This window comes from Bubalus kerabau, chromosome 2 (assembly GCF_029407905.1).
Source record: "Bubalus kerabau isolate K-KA32 ecotype Philippines breed swamp buffalo chromosome 2, PCC_UOA_SB_1v2, whole genome shotgun sequence".
Classification (NCBI taxonomy): domain Eukaryota; kingdom Metazoa; phylum Chordata; class Mammalia; order Artiodactyla; family Bovidae; genus Bubalus; species Bubalus kerabau.
This window is the reverse complement of record NC_073625.1, coordinates 29,952,814-29,965,840: the sequence shown is the minus strand read 5'-3', so window position 1 is coordinate 29,965,840 and position 13,027 is coordinate 29,952,814. Positions and strand designations below refer to the sequence as shown.

Below are 13,027 nucleotides of genomic sequence, written 5' to 3'. Positions count from 1 at the left end.
ATGAAAAGGCAAAATGATAGGATACTGAAAGAGGAATTCCCCAGGTCGGTAGGTGCCCAATATGCTATCTGAGTGAACTCTGGGAGTTGGTGATGGACAGGGAGGCCTGGCGTGCTGTGATTCATGGGGTTGCAAAGAGTCGGACACCACTGAGAGACTGAACTGAACTGAACTGAACACAGTCAAAGGCTTTGGTATAGTCAATAAAGCTGTAGTAGATGTTTTTCTGGAACTCTCTTGCTTTTTCAATGATCCAGTGGATGTTGGTAATTTGATCTCTGGTTCCTCTGCCTTTTCTAAATCCAGCTTGATTATCCGGAAGTTCATGGTTCACGTACTGTTGAAGCCTGGCTTGGAGAATTTTGAGCATTACTTTGCTAGCGTGTGAGATGAGTGCAATTGTGCAGTAGTTTGAGCATTCTTTGGTATTGCCTTTCTTTGGGATTGGAATGAAAACTGACCTTTTCCAGTCCTCTGGCCAGTGCTGAGTGTTCCAAATTTGCTAGCATATTGAGGGCAGCACTTTCACAGCATCATCTTTTAGGATTTGAAATGGCTCAACTGGAATTCCATCACCTCCACTAGCTTTGTTTGTAGTGATGCTTCCTAAGGCCCACTTGACTTTGCATTCTATTCACATTGTAGAGCTCACCAAAGTCTTCTTCATCTCAGAAACGTTGCATTTGTTTTCCCTTCTACCTGGAATGTACTTCCCTGTGGCTGTTTGCATTGCCTGTTTTCTTAAGTTTCAGTTTCAACAACAGCTCTTTCTGCCCTACCCCTAAGTTATTCTCTATCAGAGTAGCCAGTTAATTGCTTTCACAGTACTTTTAACTTATTTGTAATCATATATTAACTTGTTATCTTCCTCTTGACTATAAGCTCCATGAAATGGGGACCATTCTAATTCCCTCACCACTGTAGAGTTAGTACCTAGCATAATAGTAGCAAATACTTATAAAGCACTTATTAAGTGGCAGGCCCTATTAGTAAGTATTTTTACAATTAACATATCCTCATAATAGCTCTATGGCACCCCACTCCAGTACTCTTGCCTGGAAAATCCCATGGAGTGGGGAGCCTGGAAGGCTGCAGTCCATGGGGTTGCTGAGGGTCCGACATGACTGCGACTTCACTTTCACTTTTCACTTTCCTGCATTGGAGAAGGAAATGGCAACCCACTCCAGTGTTCTTGCCTGGAGAATCCCAGGGACGGGGAGCCTGGTGGGCTGCCGTCTATGGGGTCGCACTGAGTCGGACACAACTGAAGTGACTTAGCAGTAGCAGCAGCAGAGATGAAACTGAGGCACTAAGAGGTTAAGCCTTTGTGCCCAAGGGTATAGTTAACAAGCAATAGAACCACAATTGAACCTATGCTCAAAGCTGAAAGATCATTCTCTTAAACATTATGCTACGTGATCCTCAGAGTGACAGGTATGTGATGAGTCCTCAACAAATATTTGTTGCCAGAATGAAGGAAGGAGCCATAAAGAGATTAGTAAGTGGAATATAGGTGAAGGGTTGCCCAAGCATTCAAGAGATAGTGAGGGGCAGGGGACAGCTGATCCCTTTTTGCATCTTCCCTTGGGGTTCAATGAACAATTGAAGGTATACTGCTGAAGATGGAGTGATATCTTGCACAGGTCTACCTAGACCTACTTTGTAAATCTCAGCATAATGTGGATAAAGAGGGAAATTCTCTCCTTGATCCATACAGAAACTTACTTAAAGCTACCTTGGCTGCTGCTGCTGCTGCTGCTAAGTCGCTTCAGTCGTGTCCAACTCTGTGCGACCCCATAGACAGCAGCCCATTAGGCTCCACCGTCCCTGGGATTCTCCAGGAAAGAACACTGGAGCGGGTTGCCATTTCCTTCTCCAATGCATGAAAGTGAAAAGTGAAAGTGAAGTCGCTCAGTCGTGCCCGACTCTTGGCGACCCCATGGACTGCAGCCTACCAGGCTCCTCCGTCCATGGGATTTTCCAGGCAAGAGTACTGGAGTGGGGTGCCATTGCCTTCTCAGTACTATTAATTGATAAGAATCAGGATTTTTAATTGTTATTAATAAAATATTTTACAAATGACACTGAATATTTTAGCAAAATACAAAAATTAGACTTTTTATTTATTATGTGCAAATGGTTTCATAACAAAATGACTCCCATGAATGACATTCATTAGAATGACTTTTATGGAGAAAGGTCGAATAGCTATGTAAGCTGGGACCAGCTTATCATGATCAAAGCCACAAACACAATCTAGGGAATTTGACAGAACTTCCCTGGCTTAACAATGGTAAGGAACTCTATAGGAAACTTTGCTATGAAGATCTAACAATGGCTTTATATGAAATGAAAATAAATCCACAAAAACTGGTACCTCTTCAAAGTACAGTTGACCTCGTAGAAAATATGCCATAGTATCCCCTCTTCTTATCCTTTCTTTCAAGAGCTGCAAGGCCTTATCCACCAAATTAGCATGGCTGTAATGATCTGGTTTTTAAAAAAGAAAAGAATTCCATCTTTACCCATACAATGTGAATTTTTTCTCTTAAAGTAATAAAGTATATAGAATTCATCTGACATTGTTTATACTAGCTTCCTTCCTAGTTCTCATTCCTAAAACTGACCTCCTTAGTTCAAGGAAAAAGCACCACCTTAGAAAAAAGAAAGCACTATCACACCAGACATTGTAGCTTATGTAATTAAGAAGTGCATTGGTGGGCTGTCACACTAACCTCTTTCCTACTAGGCAGGAGCTCTAGCAATGTAGTCCGTGTGGAATTCTTTAGACAAAGCTGGCCTCTGTGTGAAATTCTTAATTTCAGTCTTAATTAGAACTACTCTAACTAAATGAGCTAACCATCCCAATTTAATTTTTTTTTAGGTTTATAGAAAAAGAAATGGTAGCTTTAAATGCCTCTTTCAAATAAAGTATGGTACTGTCCTCTCTAACAGAAGTGACATCTGGCTTTTTTTTTTTTTTCAAGAAGGGTGTTCTAAAGTCCTGAGAGTAAAACCAGGAGCAGAATTTCATGATGAAACTTCTTCACTGATGATCTGCTACCAGATAAGCTGGGTAGCAATTCCACAAATTCTTACAGAAAAGCTAGAAAGGACTGTAAACTTAACCACTTCCTTGCCAGCAATAAGACTCATATTTCCTGTCTCTTTTGCTCTGGTGTACGTAATTAACATTTAGTGAAAATATTATCAGGACTTGTACCAGCCTCTTCCTTTCTCCACTGGAAGAATTAACCACTTCCTCGCCAGCAATAAGACTTGTATTTCTTGTCTCTTTGGCTCTGGTGTACATAATTAACTTTAAGTGAAAATACTATCAGGACTTGTACCAGTCTTTTCCTTTCTCCACTGGAAGACTTTTGCATTCTTAGCAGCGAAGTGGGATAGAGAAGTATATGAGGGGTTCTTGGGCAACTTTTCACTGGTCAACTTCATCCTGTCTCCACAGTGGGTATTCTGTAAAAAGAGAATAAAATAATAATATGGTAGAAATATCTTCCTCCAGGAAAATGCACCAAGAGATTCCATTTCCACCTGACAGAAAGAGCATCCTCCCCTCATCACTGAGGGATACGGCACCAAACTAACAGCTCTGGTATATGAGCATTCCTTCTTAGGAAACTAGGAACTTTCAGAGCTAAGAGAAGCACAGCTCTCGTCCATGTCTGTTCCCACCGCATGGAGTCAATGATCAGGGCTATCTGCAAGTCCTCTCTGGCTGGGAAATCACATGCTCTAGCAAGTCATGTCACCCACCACAGCTGCTGCCACTGGTAGGAACTGGTGACACTGCTCACAGGTACAGTTCTTGTGCACCAGTACCTTCCCATTAACTGAAGCTCATCAAACTAATCCATTTTAAATGAAAGCACCTGTCTATTTTACCTGGGAACACACTTTACTTTAACTGTGTTGTTCAGTTTTATCTTTCCATCTGTAATGGGTTTCCATGTTATAAGGTGGATCACAGTTGAATGGAAAATCAGAGCCTTCATATAAAATGTAGAGGCCACCTCATGTGGGATGAAGGAGTCCAGGTTGGCCTAGGCTGAGGGTAGTGAGACCGCAAACTCAGTTGTTGCTACGCTTTTTTGTTTACTCCATGGAATTCCACTGTTACAGCATGCTCTCACCAATCAGGAACAAGCTTCCAGTAAAGCTTCCTGATTGGTGGTGAAGAGAACTCAATAGATCTTTAGCATGACTGGAAAGCCACAATCATGCAAGTTTATGATACTGTTTGGACAATAAATTGCTTTATGAGAAGGGAATGGCAACCCACTCCACTATGCTTGCCTGGAGAATTCCATGAACAGAAGAGCCTGGTGAGCTACAGTCCATGGGGTTGCAAAGAGTCAGACATGACTGAGCGACTAACACACACACAATGAGAATAAAGTGCAGAAAGGGAGATAAATCAGTGTACCAGAGGAAAAAATCACCAAAGTATCTGTGATTTTCATTTTTTTTAAGAGTTAATTTTCTCATCTGTAGTTTGGATTACAAATAGTTTGAACTAGAGGATTTCAAAATATCTGTTCCTAGATATGTAAACTTCTTGGATTATATGATTCCAAAAACCTATGGTTGTACCAGGAAATATAGAAGTTTCCAAAGAACTTTAGGGTGAAGCAGTATTAGGTGAAGTATTTAGAAGAACTAAGACAATCCAAATACAATGATGTTCACAGCATGTTTCTGTTATCTCTGAATTGTCAGCATCTCGACTCTTGTGCTTTGGGGCCATCAGTAACTAAATAAGGGTTACTTGAACACAAGTAAATTTGATAACCCAGGTGGCTACTAGGCGACTAACCTGGACAAAAGGGGTGATTCACCTCCCAGGAGGGATGGAGTGCGATTTCATCACACTACTCAGAGCAGCATAAATTTAAAATTTATGAATTGCTTATTTCTGTTATTTTCCATTTAATATTTTCAGACGATGATGGGCCTGAAACCACAGGAATTGAAAATGCAGGTAACAGGGAACTACTGTAATTTCCTCTTTCTGTTCCAGGATCCCATAGTCATCATGTCTCCTTGGCCTCCTCTGATCTATGACAGATTCTCAGGTTTTCCTTGTTTTTAAAACTTTGACAGTTTTGTACTGGCCAGATATCCTGTAGAATGTTTCCCAATCAGGGTTTACCTGATATTTTACTCATGGTTAGACTTGGGTTATGGACTTTGGGAAGATGCAGAGGTGAAGTACCTTTTCGGCAGACCGTATCAAGGGTGCATGACTTATTACTGATGATAATAACAAACACTTGGCCAGTGCAGTGTTTCACAGGTTTCTCCACTGTGAAGTTACTTCCCCTCACTTACCATACTCTACTTTTTGGAAGCAAGTCATTATGCAGAGCCCACACTGAGGAGGATGGGGTGAGATAAGGATTAACATCTACTTCCTGGAGTGAGGAATGTCTAAATGATGTGTTTGGAATGCTTTTGTAAAGAAAAGCTGTCATTTTCCTTACTTCTTTCCTCCCTATATATCCATCTTTATCAGTTGTCTATTGTGTTGGCCAAAAAATCCATTTGAGTTTTTCCATAAGATGTTACAGAAAAACCTGAACGAACTTTCTGACCAACCCAGTATCTATTCTTTGTGCCATAATATCCTGGAGCAGTAGTTGTTTAGAATAGCTATATAATTTATCATCTTTTCCAAGAAGTTTGAGTAAGCAAGGCTGGAAGGGTTTATACAGTATAAACTAGGCACAAGAAGAATTTCTTTGTGGGAAATCCTTTTGCTTTTACGTGTGCTAGTCATTCAGTGGTATCCGACTCTTTGCAACCCCATGGGCTCTTAACTCTCCAGGCTCCTCTGTCTATGTGATTTTCCAGGCAAGAATAGTAGAGTGCACTGCCAGTTCCTTTTCCATTTACAATCATACTAGGATCATATATGGATTTCCTGACTGCCTATGCCAATGAAGGTCATAATTATATTGATTAGTTCAAGTACTTTTCAATCTGTGGATTTAAAAAAAAAACTGTTAAAAATCAAAGAACAGTTATTGAAGTTCAAGCTCTGGCTATCATCTGTCTTTGAAAAGTTTTCTTATTTGCAGTGATATATTATCTTCAGTGTATGAGCTATAGAAATATATCTGCCACACATCTTTATTAATAATTAATATCTAGTTACTTTTAAGACTCACTGGAATCTGGTCAACATTAATATAAATAACAGGGCACCTAGTTGGCAATAAATAATTGAAACATCATATTCAGAAATGTCTGAGGAATATTACTTGAATATGTTTGGGGGGGAGGGTTATAAAATTCCCAAGAGATCTAAATAATACATGTGAAACCAAGTCAACTATTGAGATTTTTAGTTTTACTTTATATTTCTTCATTTGCTTTAGAGCTAAATTTATCTATAGCATTATTGCTAAATGTATACAATATAATTAAATATTATACAATAATGATAAATGGGGATTAGAAGGTATTCCTAATTACTCCTTTCAATGCTATGCATTTAGGGAATGTTTTCTAGTCATCTTTTTGGCCAATAAAGGCAAATAGAAAATAGATGAAATTAGCCTAATTCTAATTAATTAGCCTGTCCACCAAATACTTTAATAATTTTCACCAATTGGCACATATTCATTCATTCATTAAAAAGGAACTCCTTGAATAGAAGGCATTGGACTAAGCACTGTGGGAAATTCAGTTCTAGAAACAAGGCTACATTAAGTCATCATTAAATGAAAGAGTGTTTTTCAATGGATTGTAGTAATCTTCTCTGAGGACTTCATTTTGCTTTAAAGCAGTCAATCTTAGTAGCTTTGAACTACCAAAGATGACCACAATTCTTTAAAATATAGGTATAAGAATGTGGGCTCTAGAGTCAAATTGCCTGAGTTCCAGCTCCACTCCTTAATAATGATATGATCTTAGATAAATTATAGAAATCTCCCTATCAGTTTCCTTTCCTATCTGTATTAACCATGGGGCATAATAAGTGCCCAATTAATGTCAATGTACCTCAACACAATAACATATTAGAATAGATATTAGTGGTCATTTAATATAACTTCTCATTTGTATATCTTTATTTCACATCACTGCTATATGTGTAACATATAATGCAACCAGACTGAATTACACATAGTTCTCAACACTGGAAGATATTTAACACTTCTTATAAATTCTCTTCCTCTTCTGGATGACCTAGCAAACTCTTACCCTTCAAGTCTTAGTCCACACATCTTTCACTCATTTGGTCACTGAGTCATCATTCAACCTTTTTTTTTTTTTTTTTTTTTTAAAAAAAACTCACTGTAAATGGCACCCTTCTGGAAACACAACTACCAGCAAACTACACATAAGTAGAATTGGCGATGCTTGGAAGAGTGACTATTCCATATGCTTCTTAGACCATCTACTACTTTAGAAAATTGATCCCACATGCTATATGTTCTGTAAAAACTCCAGTCCCTTGCCAGTAAGATACTGTCCCCCAGTGACACACACACACACACACACACACAAAGGTATAAATGAACTTAACTGACAAAACAGAAGTAGAGTAACAGATTTAGAAAACAGACATGGTTACCAGGGGATAAGTAAGGAAGGGATAAATTGGGAGATGGGGCTTGTAGTATACACACACTACTGTATATAAAATAGATAATAAAGAACCTACTACATAGAACAGGGAACTCTACTCAATACTCTTTAATGGCCCATGTGGAAAAAGAAACAAAGAGTGGATATCTGTATATATATAACTGATTTACTTTGCTGTATACCTGAGACTAACACAATATTGTGAATCAACTATACTCCAATAAAAATTTAAAAATAAAGAAAAAAACAGAAAAGAAAAACACAAGAAAAAAAGATATTGTTCTCTGAATGTATTTATCCTGTATACTTCTGTACTCCACCAGCTCTACTCAGTTTTCAGAAAGCTAATTTTAGGCCCATTTCTAAGAGTAAATCAGATACATAGCTGAGACATAAAGAGTTGTTTGGAAACATTATGAGCGATGGACAAGTATGCAGTGATTAAAGGGACAAAAGCTTTAAAAACTACTTACAAAATTCCCTTTCCTTGTGAAATTTAAATATGTCACAGGAAGTTAACAATAATTACCAGATTTAATGCATGCTGAACAGAATCTTGTTTTCAAGAAAAAGGATGTAATGTGGAGGTGCATGTATCACAGAAATATCCCATTTCATATGTTAACTGCAAAACATATATTTTAGAACTCTAAGAACTCTTCGATGACATCTTGTATTAGTTAGGAATTCTTGAAAGTGAACATCTGTGCAAACTTGAAGCTTAATTATATGTCTTGAAAAAGTGCTTATCTAGATGAAAAACACGAGAAAAGGAAAACTGGAAATATGGACATGTGTTCTCATATATTTCTGACATTCTTTAAACAGCATAAAAAGTACTGTGAATAGTTTAAATTTAAAAAAAGAACACAAGCACGATTCTATACATGTTTGAATATAAGTGTGTGTGTGTATACATACATATATATGCGCTTATGTTTAAGTACACATATAAACAAAGATATTTAAAACTACCCCTTTGCAAACAAAAGAAAAGAGAATTTTGCTCACCAAGTCTTTGAGGCAGCAAGGCACTGGATACTTCAGATGAAGAGATTAAGGTGGTAACAGGAGGTGCACTCAGTGCTTCATACAGAGGAAATAAAAGATGAAAAGGGGATGCTCTGTGCTTTGGACAACCAGGCCCTTAGTTAAATGCATTTCCCGAAGAATTTTAATGAATTCTGCTTCCCATACATAGAAAAGCACTATAATCATTAACTTGGAATATTTGTTCTCTGTAACTAGCGGTGATTTTTTTACCAAGATACATGTTGACTGCATGTATTCCCTAACATCCAAAAAACCACATATAAACTAGCTTCCCCACCCCCACCTCTTTGGCGTCGTTCCTCAGTGCTATCTGAAGGCTGTCTCTGGGGCTACAGTCCTCAGTAAAACCCTGAATAAACTTTTTAACTCACACCTCTCATGCTGCACATTTTTCTCTAAGTCGACACCTTGGATCAACTGCATAAATCTAGTAATATAAATTACTGCAAAATTAGTTTATGGCTCTTATTACAAAATAAACAAGAAACTGTATCCAAAATCAGAACAAAAAGGCCACCCATCTATTTTCAGAGGACACTGAGCTTGTTCTCCAAAAAAAGAATAAACTTTCAGTCTTGCTCTCAAAAGGTACCAGCACATAGAGGGGAACAGATTAAGATATTAGGGAAAATAAATACATGGTTGGAACTTTAGCTTTTAGCTAGATTAACCTGGGGAAGAAGAAAAAAAAACTGCTTAGGAACTGTCCAGAGATAAAATTGTCAGTGGCTATGGCTTTGAAGTCAGGATGTCTTGTTTCTACAGTTTTCTGAGGTACGGTCAGCCCTGCCCACGGGGAAGAGCGCCAGTGGTCAACGTCCATGGCCCGGTCTTTTCGTTTATCCACTAACTCCTCACTAAGAGTGCGGGGCTCCCGTCTCAGCGAGCTCAGGGCTAAGAGCTGGGACCACCATTTCCCCAGGCGACAAGTCCAGCACTGTGCCTGACCTGTCTCTGAGGGGCCACATTACAATGGCGGGCTCCCTTTACGTCACTCCCGGAAAGGGCATGGTGTCATTTTGGGGTGAGGGTGAAGCAGTCCTGTGGGAAAACCTAGCCCCTTAGCTCACGTTAGGCGCCCCTCCACCACCACCCCTACCCCCCCACACCCCCTCAAGCTCTAGCTTTCCTAAATGTCCAGGGCCTGAGGGACAGAGGCAAGCCTAGGGCGGCTTTGAACACGATGACTCAGGAACTTTCTTTCCTGAGGAGCCAGAGGCTGCGGCCGCGGGGATCCAGCACCAAGCGCAGTAGCAGCTTCCAAAGGCGCTGCCGCCCAAGATCAAGATCCTGGTAGCTCCCTCATTTCCTGGTTACGTGCGCTCCAGCAGAAACCAAAACCTCCTCCCGCGACTTCCGCTTCCCCAGAGGGACTAATGAGCTGGGCACAAGCAGCGTGAAACGTGCCGAACTCTCAGCGCCTCATGGCGGCGGGTGAAACCCGGCAGTCCCGACTCCGGTCTTTCATGGCGCATGCGCAACAGGGCCTGGGCGGGAACGGCCTCAGGACTCCGCCCCGAGGTGGGCGGGCCTGACACCTCCCCTTGGCCAATCAGCTGGCGCATCCTCGCTGCCTCCTCCTCACCCCCGCCCCCGCCAGCCTCACTGGGCTCCAGGTTACACGTGCTACTGTTTGTGTACGTGCGGCTGCTGCTGGGCGGAGAAAGGCGGGCAGCCTAGGGTTGGGCTGCTCGGGCCGAGCCGCAGCTGAGGGAAGGCGGGGAGGGGCTGGCCCCCTGGCTCTGGTGATGTTTTAAATTCTCCGGCTCTCGGGCGGCTTGTCCACTCTTAACCTGTCTGTCTGCAGCGAGTGCCGCACTGCTCAGCTCTCCCAAGGACTCCTGTCCTTTACTTTAGGCGGGAGATGCTGCTGCTCGATTGCAACCCAGAGGTGAGATTCAGGCTGCTTTTGTCCGGCAGGCTTAAGCGTACAGATGTCTGTCTTCTATAGAGGGCCAGATAGGGTGAAGGTGTACTGACCACTTGGCGCTGCTAAGTCAAGCCTCTTCAGAGTTGGAGGGTTTTTGGAGTGGCGGAGGACTTCAATCTCCGGAGGGCAGGAGCCTGGACAAAGGCGAGAAGGGGTGCTGGAGCTGTTCTTTTCTCGCAGGTGGATAGTCTGAAGCATCTGCTGGAGACCGGGGCCTCCGTCAACGCACCCCCGGATCCCTGTGAGCAGTCGCCCGTCCACTTGGCTGCAGGTGGCGGCCTTGCTTGCTTTCTTCTCTGGCAGCTGCAGACGGGCGCTGACCTCAACCAGCAGGTAACTAGGTAACTGATTGTTGCTGTGTGCAACCCTCCCCTTCACCCCAAATCCACACAAACATTTCTTAGACACCAAGATATTGTCGTTTCAGTTATTAGAAACATGATTAGCACAGTGATGCCTATAGAAGTGAGACACTATGTAACTTGAGTTTTCCAGTAGCCACATTAATGAAGCGAAACATTTTAGTAAACTGACCCAATTAATCAAAATTATTTCATGTGTAATCAATATAAAACATAACTGATATATATATATATATCGGATATGCCTCCTCACCCTCCGTGTATTTGACATTGACAGCACATTTCAGTTCAGACTAGCCACATTTTAGGTGCTCATTAGCCCGATAGATGGCTGCTGGCTACTACATCGGACATTTCCAGGGTCTACCATTCATTCCCAAAGGAACTGCTCCATTACAGAATTAAGTCTCAGGGTAGCACAACTTGTAAGACATGCTCACAATCAATATAATTCCTTACAGAACTTAAGGTAGTTTGCATCTTCCATTGAATGTTAAATTGTAATTTTTAGTTCTGTAGGATTCTATTTTGCTTTTAATCACTTAAAATTTAATGTATGTAGCTCTGACTGCATATGCTTTTATTAATGACAATTCTATATTTAATAGGGCACCACGTGAACTTTATTTTAAAAAAGAATTAAAGGATTCAGTCCAGTACAATGCAGTTCTAACCCTACTTCCTCAAATAGCTTCCTTAAGCAATAAACCTCACTCATCAACTTCCACAAGTGTGTTTTGGGGAGACTAAAATATGCTGTCTTGTCTGTAAGGATGTTTTTGGAGAAGCTCCATTACACAAGGCAGCAAGAGTTGGAAGCATGGAATGCCTCAGTCTGCTTGTAGCCAGTGATGCCCAAATTGAGTGAGTATGGAATCAGTGACTTCAAATTTTCTATTTTCTTGGGTTAATCAGACTCCTGCTGCTCAATTACATGATGCTTGCCTAATTGATAATGTAGTGGAACCATTTAAATATTAACTTAGGCTGTTAATGATTATCTGATACTATTCAAGTAAATTAAAAAATGGATCCTAAGCAATCAGAGGTGCAGTTCTTTTCATGTGTCATGGCAGTATTACATCTTAGTTTTGTTTTTAAAAATCCATTCTATAGATGTTCTCACTGACTTCCTTTGTGTACTCACTCATTGTATGGAAAACAGAATACTTATTTGTGTAGAAATGAAGTGCCCATTCTGTGCTGTCCTCTGTGCTAAGTAAGGACAAATAGTGAGCAAACATGGAATTCCTCTATGCTTCCTTTACCTCTTTTATTCTGCAACCAACATTTGTATAAGCCCAAAGCACCTTTATTAGCAATATATTTTTAAAAGGCTAAAAACAACTGTCAACTTTTACTTGAACACGTTTTTTTTTTTTGTCTTAGTTTATGTAATAAGAATGGGCAAACAGCTGAAGATCTTGCTTGGTCATGTGGATTTCCAGAATGTGCCAAGTTTCTTACAACAATTAAATGTATGCAGACAATAAAATCAAGGGAACAACCCAATAAAGATCATTGTGTTCAAGTGCTCAGACAGAAACGAAGTTTTGGAAGTGAGGAATATACAAGTGGGAAAAGGAAGTGTTGGTAAGTAATTCAGTTTCTTCCTTCTTCCTCCCTTAAGGATTTCTTATTTAAAACAGAATTTATTGTTTCATTTAAATATTGCCAGTCTTATGTCTTGTATATCTTTTCATTCTCATTAACACATTTTAATACTGGATGTAGTAACTACTAGACTTTAGAGACCAAAAATTGTCCTGCATGGTAGAAGACTGGGGAGGAAAACTTTTTAAAAAAAGGTTTTAATGTCAATATGTTTTTCAACAACAGATGTATTTATTGGTCATGAAGAGGTGTGGAGAAGGTCTTCACTTCATGCAGGTCTACCGCTCAGCTACAAGCTGTGGCTTCAGGCTCATCAAGTGTGTCTAAACTCCTTCTAAGAAGGAGGAACCCTTTCTTCTAAGCGAAGATAATGTTCAAGAATACATGTATTTACATGCCTATAATGTTCTGGTTGTGCATGCTTTGTCTCTTAACTTATTAAAAGAATGTCTAA

At 40.3% G+C, this 13,027-nt stretch overlaps 2 protein-coding genes across 5 annotated transcripts in view; one reads left to right on the top strand and one right to left on the bottom strand.

The window, feature by feature from the left end:
* LRP2BP (LRP2 binding protein) overlaps positions 1-8,907 on the bottom strand; it is a 30,058-nt gene extending 21,151 nt beyond the window's left edge. For 2 of the 4 annotated variants that reach the window (XM_055567402.1, XM_055567403.1), the window contains exons 1-2: positions 3,351-4,024; positions 2,378-2,490 (exon numbers count right to left, since the gene is read on the bottom strand). In XM_055567402.1, coding sequence (XP_055423377.1) covers positions 2,378-2,490; positions 3,351-3,582 — 345 coding nt within the window. In that variant the 5' untranslated portion in view covers positions 3,583-4,024. Of the gene's footprint in view, positions 1-2,377; positions 2,491-3,350; positions 4,025-8,625 lie in introns of those variants that run through there. The other 2 variants (XM_055567404.1, XM_055567401.1) reach the window with 2 other exon arrangements.
* Positions 8,908-10,305: 1,398 nt separating this feature from the next.
* Positions 10,306-13,023, top strand: ANKRD37 (ankyrin repeat domain 37). Its single transcript, XM_055567394.1, has 5 exons — positions 10,306-10,558; positions 10,778-10,930; positions 11,732-11,823; positions 12,349-12,552; positions 12,799-13,023. Coding segments are annotated over exons 1-5 (477 nt in total). The 5' UTR covers positions 10,306-10,531; the 3' UTR covers positions 12,800-13,023.
* Positions 13,024-13,027: the final 4 nt, after the last annotated feature.

What these genes read in the sequence shown, in the direction of transcription:
- ANKRD37 (XM_055567394.1), top strand. Translation starts at nt 10,532, where the DNA reads ATGCTGCTGCTCGATTGCAACCCAGAG. An exon ending in TGCTCGATTGCAACCCAGAG is followed by an intron (nt 10,559 to 10,777) that starts GTGAGATTCAGG and finishes CTTTTCTCGCAG; the next exon opens with GTGGATAGTCTGAAGCATCT. An exon ending in GCCAGTGATGCCCAAATTGA is followed by an intron (nt 11,824 to 12,348) that starts GTGAGTATGGAA and finishes TTTTTGTCTTAG; the next exon opens with TTTATGTAATAAGAATGGGC.